The sequence below is a fragment of the Hyla sarda genome, chromosome 3 (genome assembly GCF_029499605.1).
Source record: "Hyla sarda isolate aHylSar1 chromosome 3, aHylSar1.hap1, whole genome shotgun sequence".
NCBI lineage: Eukaryota > Metazoa > Chordata > Amphibia > Anura > Hylidae > Hyla > Hyla sarda.
Window position 1 is genome coordinate 38790596 of NC_079191.1, and position 16775 is coordinate 38807370.

The window sequence follows — 16775 nt, forward strand, 5'->3', positions numbered from 1 at the left end:
ATGCTTTGGGTTCAGCTCCACTATTCACTGAGGACGATCTAAAAGAGGACAGTCAGCAGCTACTGCCCAGCCAAGAAGGGGAGGAGACATGCGCCACTTGCTTCACTAGGTGGCCAAGTAGTGATGCGGAGAGTGACGTGGGAGGCGGTGTTGCCAGGGTTCAGGGTCCTGAAGCAGACACTGTTGGGGAACCTGAGGAGGACATCAGTGACGTGCTGACAACTGTTGATGATGATGATGATGATGAAGCTGATCGCAATTGGGAGCCAGGTGCAGAAGTGGCTTCATCATCATCAGGAGATGAGAGTTGCAGGTTGCCCTGGAGGCAGCAGCTGAGCCAGCAAGGCGGTAGCACAGTTGGCAGTCAGCATGGTGGCAGGAGTGGAAATTCTGGAGCCAAATGTGCCCGGGGAAGACCACCTGCTTCGAGGCAGCCTACCTTTCCGAGAGGTAGTGAACAGGGGTCCCTGGAGACAGTGCCAGTAGCAGTCAATTAGTGCGGACTGTAGGTGGGAAAATCAGCTACTCGGCGATGTGGCAGTTTTTCATCAGGCATCCGGAGGAGGTTCATGTAGCCACATACATGTCAGCAGAAGGTGAAGCGTGGCCAGGGTCCCAATGTCGGCACCACGGCCCTGCATCAACACATGCTTCGCCACCATAAAGCGACCTGGAAGAACCGTGGCTCCGATGTAGTGGTCCAACCTGCTGCATCACCCAGTGGCCATCCGCTCCCTACTTCATCCAGCCAAGGCTCCACCACCTCAGCCGAAGGAAGCTGTGTGTCAAACCCTCCTTCTGTCGCTCCTGCTTCTCCCGCTTTTAGTCAGCCATTCCGCCAACAATCCATCGGCGAAGCCATGTCCAAGAGACAACAGTATACGCCCACTCATCCAACGGCACAGAAGTTGATTGTGCTCCTGTCAAAGTTGCTGTTGCTGCAGTCCCTCCCTTTTCAAGTGGTGGACTCTGCAGCTTTCAGGGAATTGATGGCTTGTGCCGAGCCAAGGTGGAGAGTCCCAAGCCCTCATTTCTTTGCGAATAAGGCAGTACCAGCCCTGCATAACTTTGTACAAGAGAAGGTGGGCCAGTCCTTGAGCCTGTCGGTGTGTTCAAAAGTCCATGGCAGTGCCGACGTGTGGAGCTGTAACTGCGGGCAGGGACAATACTTGTCTTTTACGGCCCACTGGGTAAATGTGGTTCCTGCACAGCCACAACAGCAACTTGGACAGGTCACACCGCTTCCTCCTCCACGCTCTCGCTTTCAGGCAGTTGGTCATGTGTCAGTGTGCGAATCCTCCTCCTCATCCTCCATCGTGTTCTCGGCCTTCACTGCACATAGAAATCTCAGTGGCCCTTCATCGTACCATGTGTGTAGGGCACAGCAGTGTCAAGCTGTTTTTCACATTAATTGCCTTGGCGAACGGAATCAGACAGGGGAGGAACAGCTAAAATACATTCGTAAAAAAATCCGAGTATGGCTTACTCCACGAAATCTGGAAATGGGAACCATGGTGACCGACAACGGGAAGAACATCGTGTCCGCGCTGCGACAAGGAAGTGTGAAACATGCGCCCTGCATGGCACACGTGTTGAATCTGGTTGTCAAGCACTTCCTCAAGTCTTCACCCCATTTGCAAAACATCCTGAAAATGGCAAGGAAACTGTGCATGCACTTCAGCCACTCGTACACCGTCAAGCACACCTTCCTTGAGCTGTGGCGTCAGAACGGTATCCCACAACATAGTCTTATTTGTGACATTGCCACACGTTGGAATTCCACCCTCCATATGTTGGACAGACTATACGAACAAAGAAAAGCCATCACCGATTTCTTGATGATCCAAGCAGATAGGAGTACTCCCCTGTGTAACTTCAATGTGAAAAAGTGGCAGCTCATACGTGACACCTGCCGTTTTCTGAGGCCCTTTAAGGAAGCCACATTATTTGTAATTTGCCTGGATTACGCCATGAACTACGTAATTACACTCCTACATTTCCTACAACAAATGATTGAAACGATGGCTGGTCACGGCAATGGAGACGTTGTGCCTACGTCTAAAGGCTACGTGAGCCCTGTGGGGGCTGAACTGGAGGAGGAGGATGAGGGGCAGAGTGGAGAACAGTTTAGGTTGGATGAGATGACCGGTGTTTCTAGTCATCGGACAGGAGAGGAGGAGCAGGAGCAGCCCGAGGAGCTGGAGGGTTATGAGGAAGGCGAGACTGAGGACCCAGACACACCGTGGCAGTATGCAGTGGAGATGGAGGCAGGTAGTCCCTCCGAGTCACTGGCGCAAATGGCATGAGTTGCTTGCCAAAATTGTCAAAATTCGTCAGCGGGATGACTTCTGTATCTCCACCTTATTGGACCCTTGCTACCGTCCCAGAATGGGGGCCTTTTTTACACCCACTGAGAGGGAGGACAAACTGACCTACTACAGTGAGATCCTACATAGTCAGTTGGCCGATGCCTATCGGCGACATGGTCCATCAACTCGCAGGTCTGACTCGGGGGGGCCCTCTGCGCTCACCTTCCTCTGCCATGGCTGCTGGGGAGGGGATGGGTGGCAGGAGCAGTACCGGCTCAATCAGCAGCAGCCTGAGTCTACAGTCGCTGATGAGTAGCTTTCTTCACCCACATAGTGAAGCAACTCATCAGCAGCAGGTAGACATGGAGCAGGACCTGAACCAGCAGGTGGTGGCATACCTTGACACATAACACAAACTCACAAGATAACAAAATGCAATATACTCTGGATTAGTGGGCCCAGAACAGTGACACTGGAAGCGCAAGAGGCAACATTTACCTGACAGTACAACATCCTGTAATGGGTCACCACAGGTATATATACAATATCTCTCTTGAGTCCACCCATTTCCTTTTTTTAAATATTTTATACTATCTTTTCATATGACAACACTGAAGAAATCACCCTCTGCTACAATGTAAAGTAGTGAGTGCACATCCTGTATAACAGTGTTTAAAGGGGTACTCCGGTGGAAAACTTTTTTTATTTTTTTAAATCAACTGGTGCCAGAAAGTAATACTTTTATTAAAAAATCTTAATCCTTCCAGTACCTATCAGCTGAATGCTACAGAGGAAATTATTTTCTTTTTGTAACACAGAGCTCTCTGCTGACATCACGAGCACAGTACTCTCTGTTGACATCTCTGTCCATTGTAGGAACTGTCCAGAGCAGCATATGTTTTCTATGGGGAGTTTCTCCTACTCTAGACAGTTCTTAAAATGGACAGAGATGTCAGCAGAGAGCACTTTGCTTGTGATGTCAGCAGAGAGCTCTGTATTCCAAAAAGAAAATAATTTCCTCTGTAGTATACAGCAGCTAATAAGTACTGGAAGGATTAAGATTTTTTAATAGAAGTCATTTACAAATCTGTTCAACTTTCTGGTCAATTTAGACCAGCGATTTGCGGCAATTCTGGGTCAATCGGGTGTCTGGTGGTGAGACCAGTGCCACCCCACGATCCCTTGATTGATTGGTCGGAACGACCGACCAATCACTTCCCTGCTGGGCGGTGATCAGGATGGCGATCGGGGCCGGCAGGGGTCTCCTACCTTTCCCTGGTCTGGCGGTGGTCCCGGTGGCAGAAGCGGTGGCAGCAGATGCGGTGGTCTTGGTGGCAGGATACAGCAGGAGGTGAAGCCTGTTCACCTCCTACTGTTGCTTAGCAACAACTTTTAGTATGCACAGCCAAATGGCATTCTGGGAGTTGTAGTTTTGCAGCAGCTGGAGTTCCAACTACAACTCTCAGCATGCCCTTTGGTAGTCTGTGCATGCTGGGGATTGTAGTTATGCAACAGCTGGAGGCGCATTTTTTCTATGAAAAAGTGTGCTTCCAGCTTTTGCATAACTTCAGCTCCCAGTATGCACAGACTACCAAAGGGCATCTGGGAGTTTTAGCAGTGTGCCTCCAGCTGTTGCAAAACTACAACTCCCTGAGTACGCCCAATTTCTCCTGAGTACGGAAATACCCCATATGTGGGTGTAAAATGCTCGACGGGCGCACAACAGGGCTCAGGAGTGAGAGTGCACCATGTACATTTGAGGTCTAAATTGGTGATTTGCCCTGGGGTGGTTGATTTTACAGTGGACCTGTCATAAACCCAAAATAATAAATACCCAGATGTGATCCCATTTTGGAAACTACACCCCTCATGGAATGTAACAAGGGGTATAGTGAGCCTTGACACCCCACAGGTGTTTGACAAATTTTCGTTAAATGTGAAAATGAAGAAAACATTTTTTTTTCACTAAAATGCTGGTGTTATCCTACATTTTTCATTTTCACAAGGGAGAATAAGAAAAAAAATGAAGCCCTATACCCCATATGTGGATGTAAAATGCTCTGCTAGTGAAATTCAATGCTCAGAAGAGAAGGAGCACCACTGGGCTTTTGGAGAGAGAATGTGTCCGAAATTGAGGGCCATGTGTGTTTACAAAGCCCCCATAGTGCCAGAACAGTGGACCCCCCCCCCACATGTGACCCCATTTTGGAAACTACACCGCTCACAGAATTTAATAAGGGGTGCAGTGAGCATTTATACCCCACTGGCATTTTACAGATCTTTGGAACATTGGTCTGTGCAAATTAAAAAATAAAATTTTTCATTTGCAAAGACGTCTGTTCCAAAGATCTGTAAAATTGACAAATCTTCAATTTGTCCCCTTGACATTTTTATGTCCCAAATTCTGAACTGATCGTATCCTTTCTTTATAGTTTTCTTTCCTGATACAGAGCTCCAAATCACCTGCTATATTTAAAAGAAAACAGAGGGTGCTTAGAAGCTCGCCGCATGCTGTTTTACTTTTTAATTCAATGTATAACCACATGCAGTTGGCGCCTAAGCTTCCTCTAGTAGCAGCTGCAAGCAGCCAGCATGGTATCCTTTAAATCTGCAGTATATCTATATCTGGGGTTTGAAACTTTGTGTTAAAAAGAAAAAAAAAATGACCATTATAATCTATTAAGATATATTGAGAAATTAACCAGTGCTGAACATTTAACCTACTTAGGCAATTGTGGTGTTTACCTTTAAACAGGCACTCTCATTAAAACAAATTTTAGTGCTCCTTATGGTAAATAAAAAACATCTTTCAAATGCAATTTGTTTATTTAAAATTTTTTAGTTTTCTTTGTTTTATTTGTGTTTAACGAAGCTGCTACTAAATGTCTCTCTATCTGTCCAGAGTACATAACCCCCCCCCCCATCTCTTGCACAGACTTTGGACTCCTGCTGGCCTGGCAGAAGTCCAAAATCAGGAAATGCAGTCTGGAGTGCTGAGGGGTGTGTGTGCAGCCTTAGCTGATCATAACTCATCTCACACTGAACTGCTCTGGGCTGTGTGCAGCAGAGTAAGGGAGGAAGTTCTCCCCTGTATGGCTTCAGATGATGTCTGTGAATCTGACTGAGACTGAGCAGAAAATACAGAGAAATATCAAGGTAGAAAACTAAAAAAAATATAAAAATTAAGGCAGGGGGTGGTTTATCATGATGGGGCAGTGAACTGAGGGGATTATAACAGTTAACAAGATCATGAGAGGTACTATTTAAGGACAAAACAAAATTTGGATTTCAGCACCAAATGTACCAGGCCACATTTGACATAGTTAACATGCAAACTTGAATATTATTTTGATGTGAGGAAAAATGAAAACTTTGCCACATTACTTTTATCAAATTCATCTTTAGGCAACAGAATTAAGCATGGCATTTATCATTGTAGGTGAAGAATTTTTCTACACCTTTTTTTGTGCGCTGGTAATGTGTAGGAGAATCAGATTTATTAAATGGTCGCAGAGCATTTCATAAATTTTGTGCAGGTCACATTTTCTGAAATTTTACTCTTCACATACACCATAAAGCTAAGCTAAGTCTGGGATGGTGTCGTTTAGAGACTTTTCAGTGGCTTTGCGCCTTTTTTGCACCTTTTCACAAAAAGGCGCAGTTCATAAAATCCTTCCATATCATGTGTATTGCCAAAATCAGTGGATTGCAACTCAAAATCAGCAGAAATGTGTAAACCAAAATGCCCAAAAGAGGCACAATTAAACCCTGCTTGTGCCTTTTTTGCACCTTTTCTAGACACAAAAAACAGTCTACAGACAATGATGAATGTTAGCCTATGTACTGATGATAATAAGTGTAAATTCATAGTCTATGGCTTCTGTGCAACTGAGACAATGCTAATGTAATCTTAAAGGAAATCTAGAAGCTTAAAAGTAAATCAATGAACAGCAACATTTAGATTTAGTCAGGCAGAGCACATCTATCTTGGTCCCAAAAGTAAGGTTTTCAGACTGCGTCCCTTCCCCCAAGGTCCAGGAATATAAGCTTCATAGTTATCAGATGGACAATCATTCATGAAATTTCGTCTCATATGAAAATGCAGCATGGGAAAATGGGAAGCATGAAAACTCAGACCAGAACCCAAAGATTATTTAGACCCCAAAATTTATGCAGACCTCAAACCCAGACCTTTAACTTATATGAGACACCAGACCAAACCCCTTAATAAATATTGACCACATACTTGAACACCAGAAGAATTCAGAGCTAAAATTAACCCAGGCTCCATACTAGAACCCAAAATGAATTCAGACCCCAGACTAGAACCCAAAATGAATTCAGATCCCAAACTAGAACACAAAATGAATTCAGGCCCCAGACTAGAACCCAAAATGAATTCAGACCCCAGACTAGAACCCAAAATGAATTCAGATCCCAAACTAGAACACAAAATGAATTCAGGCCCCAGACTAGAACCCAAAATGAATTCAGACCCAAATGAATTCAGATCCCAGACTAGAACCCAAAATTAATTCAGATCCCAACCTAGAACCCAAAATGAATTCAGACCCCAGACTAGAAGCCAAAAGGAATTCAGACCTCAAGACTAGAAGCCAAAAGGAATTCAGACCTCAAGACTAGAACCCAAAATGAATTCAGACCCAAACTAGAACTTTAAACACTCAATGTTACTTTAGAATGAAATTAATTTAGACTCTGGAATAGCACCCTGGCCCCTATGTCACATATAGATACATCAAGACAATACATGATAATGGATAGGAGCCCTTTTTACAAGATTTGCATTATTCAGCTCCACTCATAAGGATTTAGGAATAATGGTATTCTGATATTTAGTTGAATATAGGCGTTATATGAATGTGAATGGTAACATTCATCTGACAATAGGGTCGACAATTAGGCTGACTGCTTCTGGCAGAAGAGAACAAAAGAGAACAATACTGCTAATGTTACACAATCCTTCACTTTAACCCCCTGCAAAATCCATCCCTTTGCCTTTATAAAAGATACAATGTAGCCGTCTCACAGAAAGCAATACGTTTTACCGATGATAGATGTCAATGGGCTCCTTGTTTCGTACCGTCTGCCCGGTTTGATAATTCTTAAAATTACCAGGAAAAACCTGAATGGTTTCTATATAATAACACAGAGAGTCTGTGTTTTGTTAATAACATAAAGACACAATGATAATTATTCATTATAAGTATAAGGTATAACCATTACCCATAATACTAACGTTGGCCTTTCACTTCCATGTTTTGCAAATAAATAATCTCAAATTATGTTAAAATGGCAGCTTTACGGCAATGTGGAAGAGGAAACTTCAAAAAGTACTGGAAAATTACATGATCATTTTGATGATATTCAAGAGACTTTTCTCACCGGGGACAGATCTGTAACTATTATATTATTAGATGTTTCCTGTGAATCTTGGATCCGCTCTCTTTCTGGATAGAATTCTCTAACAGATGGTCGGCATAGTTTACCTCCGGTCTCCCCGGGATTGGGCACTTTACCACGTTAATGAGATGAGTGAATGAGGGGTCTTCAGAGATGATGTCGTAATCATTACTGAGCTTTATGTTCTTTCTGACTATTCAAACACTTGTTTAAAACTACCCCACCCCCAACATCAAGGCCCTAATATATTTCCATCCAAATTCAATGTACTTGTAATAAATCTCACACACAACTTTTATTCTTCTTCAATGTATTCTGTTATGAATATTCTAATTCCCAAATAGGAACAAAGGAATCAGAAAGGTAATTATTAGCCAGAGGAGTTGGTAGTTCTGTCCAGGTCTTGGAGACTGTGGGGAGCCAAAAGTTCCTCGGCTCCATATGGAATCACTGGTGCTGTGAGTGATATACTGTACAAAATGTGAAATACAAGTTATAAAGGGTGGCCCTGTTATAGACTTTGCATTAGGGCCCGGGAGGCCTTAAAGGGGTACTCCACCCCTAGACATCTTATTCCAAACCAAAGGATAGGGGATAACATGTCTGATCACGGAGTAACCCCCCCCCCCACCGCAATCTCAGCTGCGGCACCCCAGACATCTGGTGAACGGAGCAAACTGCCAATGCGGAGCGAGGCTCGTGACATCATGGCCACTCCCCTGCTAGTGACATCACGACCACACCCCTCAATGCAAGTCTATGGGAGGGGGCATGATGGCCATCACGCCCCCTCCCATAGACTTGCATTGAGGGGGTGTGGCCATGACATCACCAATGGGCATGGCCATGACGTCACAAGCCTCTGGATCTGCACTCGATGCTCTAAATGAACGCCGGGCGCAGCAGGGAGATCGTGGGGGTCTCCCGCGGCGGGACTCCGGTGATCAGATATCTTATCCCCTATCCTTTGGATAGGGAATAAGCTGTCTAAGGGCGGAGTACCCTTATAAGGGAGACATGTCAGTTGTTTTAAGTCTATGCAAACATTGGGGAGTGGAACCATGCCTATTGTCTTGGTCATGCAGCTTGCATGACTCGAAAAAACATTGTTTATAGTCAAGACCACCACCGGAAGGCAGGTTCTTTTTGTTTGGTGTCCAAAGTTCCATGTCTTAAGAGCCATCCTGACCCCCTCTGAACTCCAGTGGTGTTTTGATTGGGCACTAAAGCTGTCAATCCTAGTGAAGAGGAGGGGCTTGGCAAACTCAATACATTGAGCTCCATTCACCTACCATAGAGAGCTTGCCTTTTAAACAGTATTTTTTTTTTATTCGTGAAAGCCAGATGACAGATACATCTGGTGTTGTTTTGCGCTTTCATCCCTAACTTCTGTATAGAGCTCTCAGCAGTTTTAATGAGTCCCTTTAACGTATGCCTCTGGGTCATCATTGTATATAAGTAATGGTTAGTAATGAGTGCCGCAGATGGTGGATACAGCATGGGCTCGATGTTCCTTTTGCTACTCAGTAATTAAGCCCTCATTGTATCCACCATTTAAGGAACCTATAAGGATTCTTGTCATTGGCCAATAAGTTCAGATCGCTGCGGTCCCCCATGTTTAACTACCTTTTTGATGGGCTCACTGTGGAATAGCGTCCCCTGATGAACCTTGTTTAGGAAAACTTTCTTTATCACTCCCACTGCACCTTTTTGACTATGACCTCACCCACTACACTCTCTCCTACCAAATACATTTTCTTTTAGTTTCACAAAGAGGTCAGATTAGTTTAAATCCCAAAATTTTGTGTCACCATTCACAATATGTGATAAATAACATTATATTTTAAAAGTTCAGACAATAGTCAATGTGACTATACCAAATATGTCTATATTTATTATAAACATACAAAAGAACAATAGCATGCACTCACTGCTCAACTAGTGTCTAGGCGTCCGAAGGTCTGGGATCATGGGGCAGCATATCTGGTATCGCCTAAGCGCTCAGAGGCTAAGCCAGTCATTTGACGCGACAGTGCGTGCTTCTTCCGGCCTCTAAGAGGCCGGAAGAAGCGCGCACTGTCGTGTGAAATGACCAGCGTAGCCTCTGAGCGCTACCTCTGGACGCCTAGACAATAGATGAGCGGTGAGTGCATGCTATCGTTCTTTGTATTTTTGTTACTTGTTACTTCAACTTTATTGCGTGCACCCCGCAGGTGTCAATTGCTTCATTGGATCGCTCCCACTGCACCTTTTTGACTATGACCTCACCCACTACACTCTCTCCCTATCAAATAGATTTTCTTTTAGTTTCACAAAGAGGTCAGATTAGTTTAAATCCCAAAAATTGATTTTTTTCAGATTTTTATATCCCTGTATACTGAGTGGTCCAGGGGTAAGCAGTTATGCTCTATGCATTGTCGCTTCCACTCACTTTGTTCACTGGGTACTCTGCCCCCGGCCCTGCTGATTGGTGTACTGTACAGGAGCAGGGACTCCTTCCAAATCTGATTTGTGATCCAAATCCAGAATTAATTTGCCAGTTGGAGTCACCGAATTAAACCCAAAATGACGCCATTCACAATATGTGATAAATAACGTTATATTTTAAAAGTTCGGACAATAGTTAATGCGACGATACCAAATATGTCTATATTTATTATAAACATACAAAAGAACAATAGCATGCACTCACTGCTCAATTCTCTGGTTGGACTTGATGGACGTATGTCTTTTTTCAATCATACTAACTATGTAACTATGTAACTAGTGTCTAGGCGTCCGGAGGTCTGGGATCATGGGACAGCATATCAGGTATTGCTGAAGCATTCAGAGGCTACGCCAGTCATTTCACGCGACAGTGCTCGCTTCTTCCGGCCTCCAAGAGGCCGGAAGAAGCGAGCACTGTCGCGTGAAACGACCGGCGTAGCCTCTGAGCGCTACCTCTGGATGCCTAGACACTAGTTGAGCGGTGAGTGCATGCTATCGTTCTTTTGTTTGTTTGTTACTTGTTACTTCAGCTTGATTGCGTGCACCCTGCAGGTGTCAATTGCTTCACTGGATCCGCATACAGCTCAGCACACATATCCTTTTGTTCCATTGTATCCGAATTGTGTGCAAATAGGAGTGCTCTCCCCTATATTCCTTCTCTATTGCATATATCTATATTTATTATGTTTACATATTTTTATATGGGAAAGGGGGAGAGAGTCAAACTTTTAATAAGAACATTGATGTATGTGGTCTGCGCTCTATTAGTAGAGACTGCTCCCGACAGTAGCTATGAATGACAAAGGATCTGCAAATACGGAGTCTTTCTGAACAGTGGCTTGCCGTCACCGCTGTTTTGAAACAAATCCACACAACTATGTCACTAGGCAGAACTAAAACATTTTTTGGTATGCCACTTTCAGCTTTGACAGCGGCGATCTAGGATTCATAGCTGCCTGAGGCAATCTGCACATGCTGGCTATTTGCTGTGGCCCCAGCTAATTTTGGGGGCCACTCAATATGGCGTGGTCTCGAGTCAATAGCCTGCACCATTTGTACCTAACAGCCCTGAAGGGTATTCCCAACTTGCAAATGTATTCCGTATCCACGGGCTAGAATATAACAAGCTGATTGGCAGGGGTCTGACTTCTAGGACCCCTACTGATCATAAGAAATGAAAAACTACACTCGACAATTTTTGGAAGCCCCATAAAGAAACTGATCGTTCAAGTGTACTCTGTTATTTTATTGGACGGTTTTCCTCCGTTATCATGATTGGTGGGGGCCCTAGTTGTCAGACCCCCTCTGATCAGCACATACCCAATACATTTGTCAGTTGAAAATACCCCTTTAAGTACATTGTATCTGTATCACAATGTCTGTTAGATTGGTGAGCTACCCTCATTTTGTTATTAAAAGTAGAATAGCGCAAATAAAGGCATGCCTAAAAATCCACTACATTCACTTATGCTGTACTGTACTATGTTGCCGATTCTTTTTTGCATTGAACTTGTGTGCACACAGCCTTACTTCGTCCTTACATGTACCAATAATTTCCTGTTTTATTCTCCCTATAGATATCTACAAATGATTCACTGTCCACAAGTGGATGCATACCATTCTTCCGCTCTGTAGCAGCCTGTGGTACCGGAGATCAGAGTGCAATATTCGGACTTCCCTCTATTACAAGGCCAAGAGAACAGATAAATGCTTTGACATCATTTATTGATGCATCGACTGTCTATGGCAGCACTGTAGGTGTGGAAAAAAAACTGAGGAATCATGACAGTGAGGGCCTTCTAAGAGTGAATCTTCTCCATTCTGATCATGGACGGGAGTACATGCCTTTTGTAGCTGACAACCCATCACCCTGTATACAAGATCCTAATGCCGCACATGATGATAGAATCGAATGTTTCCTTGCAGGTGAAACCAGGTCAAATGAAGTCGTCACCCTAACGGCAATGCATACATTGTGGTTGAGAGAACACAACCGTGTTGCCATTGCTTTAAAAAAACTCAATCCCCACTGGAGTTCTGAAACAACCTACCAGGAAACTCGGAAAATTGTTGGAGCACTTCATCAGGTTTACATTTTTTTATTTCTGTCCTATGTTCTTTCTTTAATGCATTACTTGGGGTGTATTTGAGTTGGTTTATCAGTTTGAGCATCACAGTTCACAAACTGAGCTTGAGCTACAATACGGTAATCTACTATAGTCTATTGGGCATTGCTTGGAGGTGGAGGAAACATTACAATTGCTGTAGGTCATGGTTGGGAACACATGGAGCATACCAGCAATTTTTGTTTTTCAGCCATGCTTCTCTCCTTCCCCATCCTCTCCTATCCCTGCGATTGGTCGGTAGGGAGTGACCGACCAATGGCAGATCTGGGCAGGGGGTTCAAAGTTCGGTTCCCCAGTTCTTCCCACCCCTACCAAATTTAGGCAGAGCAGAGGAACATGTGAAGCGGCAGCTGTGATCCATGGTGGTGGTGGCAGTGGCAGCGGGACAATCGTTGTTGGGCGGTGGTGGCAGCAGTTGCAGGGCAGTGTCGCGGCGGCAGCAATCGGGTGAGTTTTGTACTCTTAAATGGAGGGTCACAGTTTGGAGATAACTGCAGTGATCTCCAAACTGTGGTCCTCCAGGTCTTGCAAAACGACAACTCCCAGCATGCCCAGATGTCCGTTTGCTGTCTGGGCATGCTGGGATTTGTAGTTTTGCAAGATCAGGAGGGCCACAGTTTGGAGATCACTGTGCAGTGGTCTCTAAACTGTGGCCCTCCAAATCTTACAAAACTACAAATCCCAGAATGCATGGACAGCCAAATGACATGCTGGGAGTTGTAGTTGTGTGCATCCAGTGCATCTGTCAGTGCATGCTGGGAGTTGTAGTTTTCCAACAATTGGGGGCACACTAGTTGGGAAACACGAGTTAGGGTATGTTACCTAACTCAGTGTTTCCCAACCCATGTCCTCCAGCTGTTGCAAAACTTAAACTCCCGGCATGCACTGACAGACCTTGCATGCTAGGAGTTGTAGTTTTGCCACAGCTGGAGGCACACTGGTGGGGAAACACTGAATTAGTTTGTTACTTAACTCAGTGGTTCCCCACCAGCATGCCTCCAACTGTGGCAAAACTAGAACTCACAGCATGCATGGTCTGTCAGTGCATGCTGAGAGTTGTAGTTTTGCAATAGCTGGAGACTTGCACCAGCACTCCCCCTACCCCAAAAAAAAAAAAAGTACAGTGTACATTGACACAGGCAGGGGTTTAGGGGTTTACAGTGAGTTTCCCAATGCAAATTTGAGCTGCAGCAAATTATCCACTGCAGCTCAAACTCATAGCGGGAAACTTGCGGGAAATAAAGAGTAAAACACTACATATACAAAAACTTTTACACAGTTACCCCCCCCCCCCCCCCCCCCCTAAAAAATAAAATCATGTTGAATGGCACTGTTTCTTAAACAGAGCCTTCACCTGTTGAAAAACAACAAGTCCCAGCATTTCCGGACAGCCAATGACTGTCCAGACATGCTGTGAGTTTTGCTACAGCTGGAGGCACCCTGTTTGGGAAACACTGCCGTAGGGTAATTTTGGTGGAGGAGGCAAGTGCCATGTTTGCATCCGGATCCTCCCCCATGCAAATCCTTAATTTAGGCCTCAAATGCGCATTGCGCTCTGTCACTCCGAAGCCCTGTCGAATTTCAAGGCAACAGTTTAGTGCCACATATGGGGTATTTCCGTACCCAGGAGAAACTGTTCTACAAATTTTGGGGGCTTTTTCTCCTTTTACCCCTAATGAAAAGGAAAAGTTGGGGCTACACCAGCATGTTAGTGTAAAAAATTCCTTTTTTTACACTTACATGATGGTGTTGCCCTATACTTTCACAAGAGCTAAAAGGAGAAAAAGACCCCCAAAATTAGTAATGCAATTTCTCACAAATTCGGAAATACCCCATATGTGGATGTAAAGTGTTCGGCAGGTCCACAAAAGGGCTCAAGAGGGAGAGCGCCATGTACATTTGAGGCCTAAATTAGTGATTTGCACAGGGGTGGCTGATAGATGCAGCAGTTCTGACATAAATTGAAAAAAAAAAAAACCACTCACATATGACCCCATTTTGGAAACGACACCCCTCATGTAATGTAATAAGGGTTACAGTGAGCATTTTTTGGAACAGTGGTCTGTGAAAATGAAAAATTACATTTTTAATTTGCACAGCCCACTGTTCCAAAAATCTGTCAAATGCCAGTGGGGTGTAAATACTCACTGCACCCCTTATTACATGCCATGAGGGGTGTAGTCTCCAAAATACAGTCACATGTGGGGGGGGGGGGGGTCCACTGTTCTGGCACTACAGGGGGCTTTGCAAACGCACATGGCCCCCGACTTCAATTCCAACCAAATTCTCCCTCCAAAAGCCAAATTTTGCTCCTTCCCTTCTGAGCATAGTAGTGCACCCACAGAGCACTTTACGTCCACATACAGGGTATTGGGTTACACATTTTGGGGACATTTTCTCCTATTACCACTTGTGACAATGAAAAATGTGTGGTAATGCCAGCATTTTAAAAAAAAATCTAATTTTTATTTTACATGGCCAACTTTAATGAAAATTCATCAAACATCTGTGGGGTGGTAAGGCTCACTGCACCCCTTGTTATGTTCTTTGAGGAGTGTAGTTTCCCAGCTAGTGTGCCGTTTGTTTTTATTTATTTATTTTTTGTTTTTTTGTTTTTGCTGATCTAACACCATGGGGGCTTCATAAATGAAACATGCTCCTTAAAAAACAGCAAAATTAGCTCTCCAAAAGCCAAATTTTGCTCCTTCTCTTCTAAGCATTGTAGTGTGCTCACAGGGCACTTTACGTCCACATATGGGGTAGTAATATACGCCAATACAGAAATTTAGGTGCACTACTGTGGTAGATGTATACAATGACATTGGCTATCCCTCAACACTGATGTTAAAATAGAGACATTTGCCAGTGTATCCTTATATGACGGACACACCAGAGCCCGCACACCAACGCCAAGGTTTCTCAAATGGCACGGGACCTAACGCTAACCTACCTGTGCGTGAAAAGCAAAAACCAGGGGCCAGTGGGCAATTACAGCGGCACTAGGCCGACATGCAGCCTGCTCCCAGTTACCTTCAGCGTGACTGAGCACACATACAATGGGAGGAGGGAGAGAGGCTACAAGCCCCACCCAAGTTGGCTGATATAGATGCATGGCCTCACAGGTGCAACCTTAATGCTGCCTAGAAAATGTTCAAGGCGCATTAACATATGGAGTTTACACACCTCCAAGTATAAGGAGGATACTTGGAGGTGTGTAAACTCCATATGTTAATGTGCCTTGAACATTTTCTAGGCAGCATTAAGGTTGCACCTGTGAGGCCATGCACCTATATCAGCCAACTTGGGTGGGGCTTGTAGCCTCTCTCCCTCCTCCCATTGTATGTGTGCTCAGTCACGCTGAAGGTAACTGGGAGCAGGCTGCATGTCGGCCTAATGCCGCTGTAATTGCCCACTGGCCCCTGGTTTTTGCTTATCACGCACAGGTATGTTAGCGTTAGGTCCTGTGCCATTTGAGAAACCTTGGCGTTGGTGTGCGGGCTCTGGTGTGTCCTTCATATAAGGATACACTGGCGAATGTCTCAATTTTAACATCAGTGTTGAGGGATAGCCAATGTCATTGTATACATCTACCACAGTAGTGCACCTAAATTTCTGTATTGTATTATTCTAATTGTTACACATCCACACCGTTTATCTGGTGTAGGATTCTATTGTGGCACTTGTAGTCCGCTGCAGGCATCCTCCATTGTATGTATTTTTATGCTGGGGATCGCCCCTAGCAATGGACTACAAGGGCAGGATCTGCTCCCCCAGTGTAAATGCACAACTGCATTTGGGGTCGAGCACCTCCAGCCATTTGAGACCACGTTTTTTGTTGTTGTAGTAATATACTCAGAAGAAATTTGGTTACAAATTAAATTGAAAAATTTGAGGTAACACCAGCATTTTAGTGAAAAAAAAATAACATTTAAAATTTTCCATGTCCCACTTTAACGAAAGTCTGTCAATTACCAGTGCAGTGTTAAGGCTCACTGTACCCCTTTTTACATTCATTGAGGGGTGTAGTTTCCCATTTAGTGTGCCAGTTGGTTCTTTTTTGCTGTTATGGCAACATGGGGGCTTCCTAAATGAGACATGCCCCCCAAAAACCATTTCAGCAAAATTTGCTCTCCAAAAGTCCAATGTCGCTCCTTCCCTTCTGAGCATTGTAGTGCACTCGCAGGGCACTTTACATCCACATTTCCTTACTCAAGAGAAATTGGGTTACAAATGTTGGGGGGCTTTTTATCCTTTTATAGCTTGTAAAAAAAAAGGGGGGCTACAAGAACATGTTAGTGTAAAAAATTTAGATTTTGAGTTTTCTTCTCCACATTGCTGCTATTCCTGTGAAGCATCTAAAGGGTTAACAAAACTTTCTGAATGTCATTTTGAATACTTTGAGGGGTGTAGTTTTTATAATGGGGTCATT

General features: G+C 44.3%; 1 protein-coding gene across 1 annotated transcript in view; it reads left to right on the forward strand.

Moving 5' to 3' along the window:
• TPO (thyroid peroxidase) overlaps positions 1–16775 on the forward strand; it is a 172482-nt gene that overhangs the window by 55740 nt on the left and 99967 nt on the right. The window contains exon 6 of the mRNA XM_056563064.1: positions 11798–12307. Within this exon, the coding sequence (XP_056419039.1) occupies positions 11798–12307 (510 nt within the window). The remainder of the gene's footprint in view (positions 1–11797; positions 12308–16775) is intronic.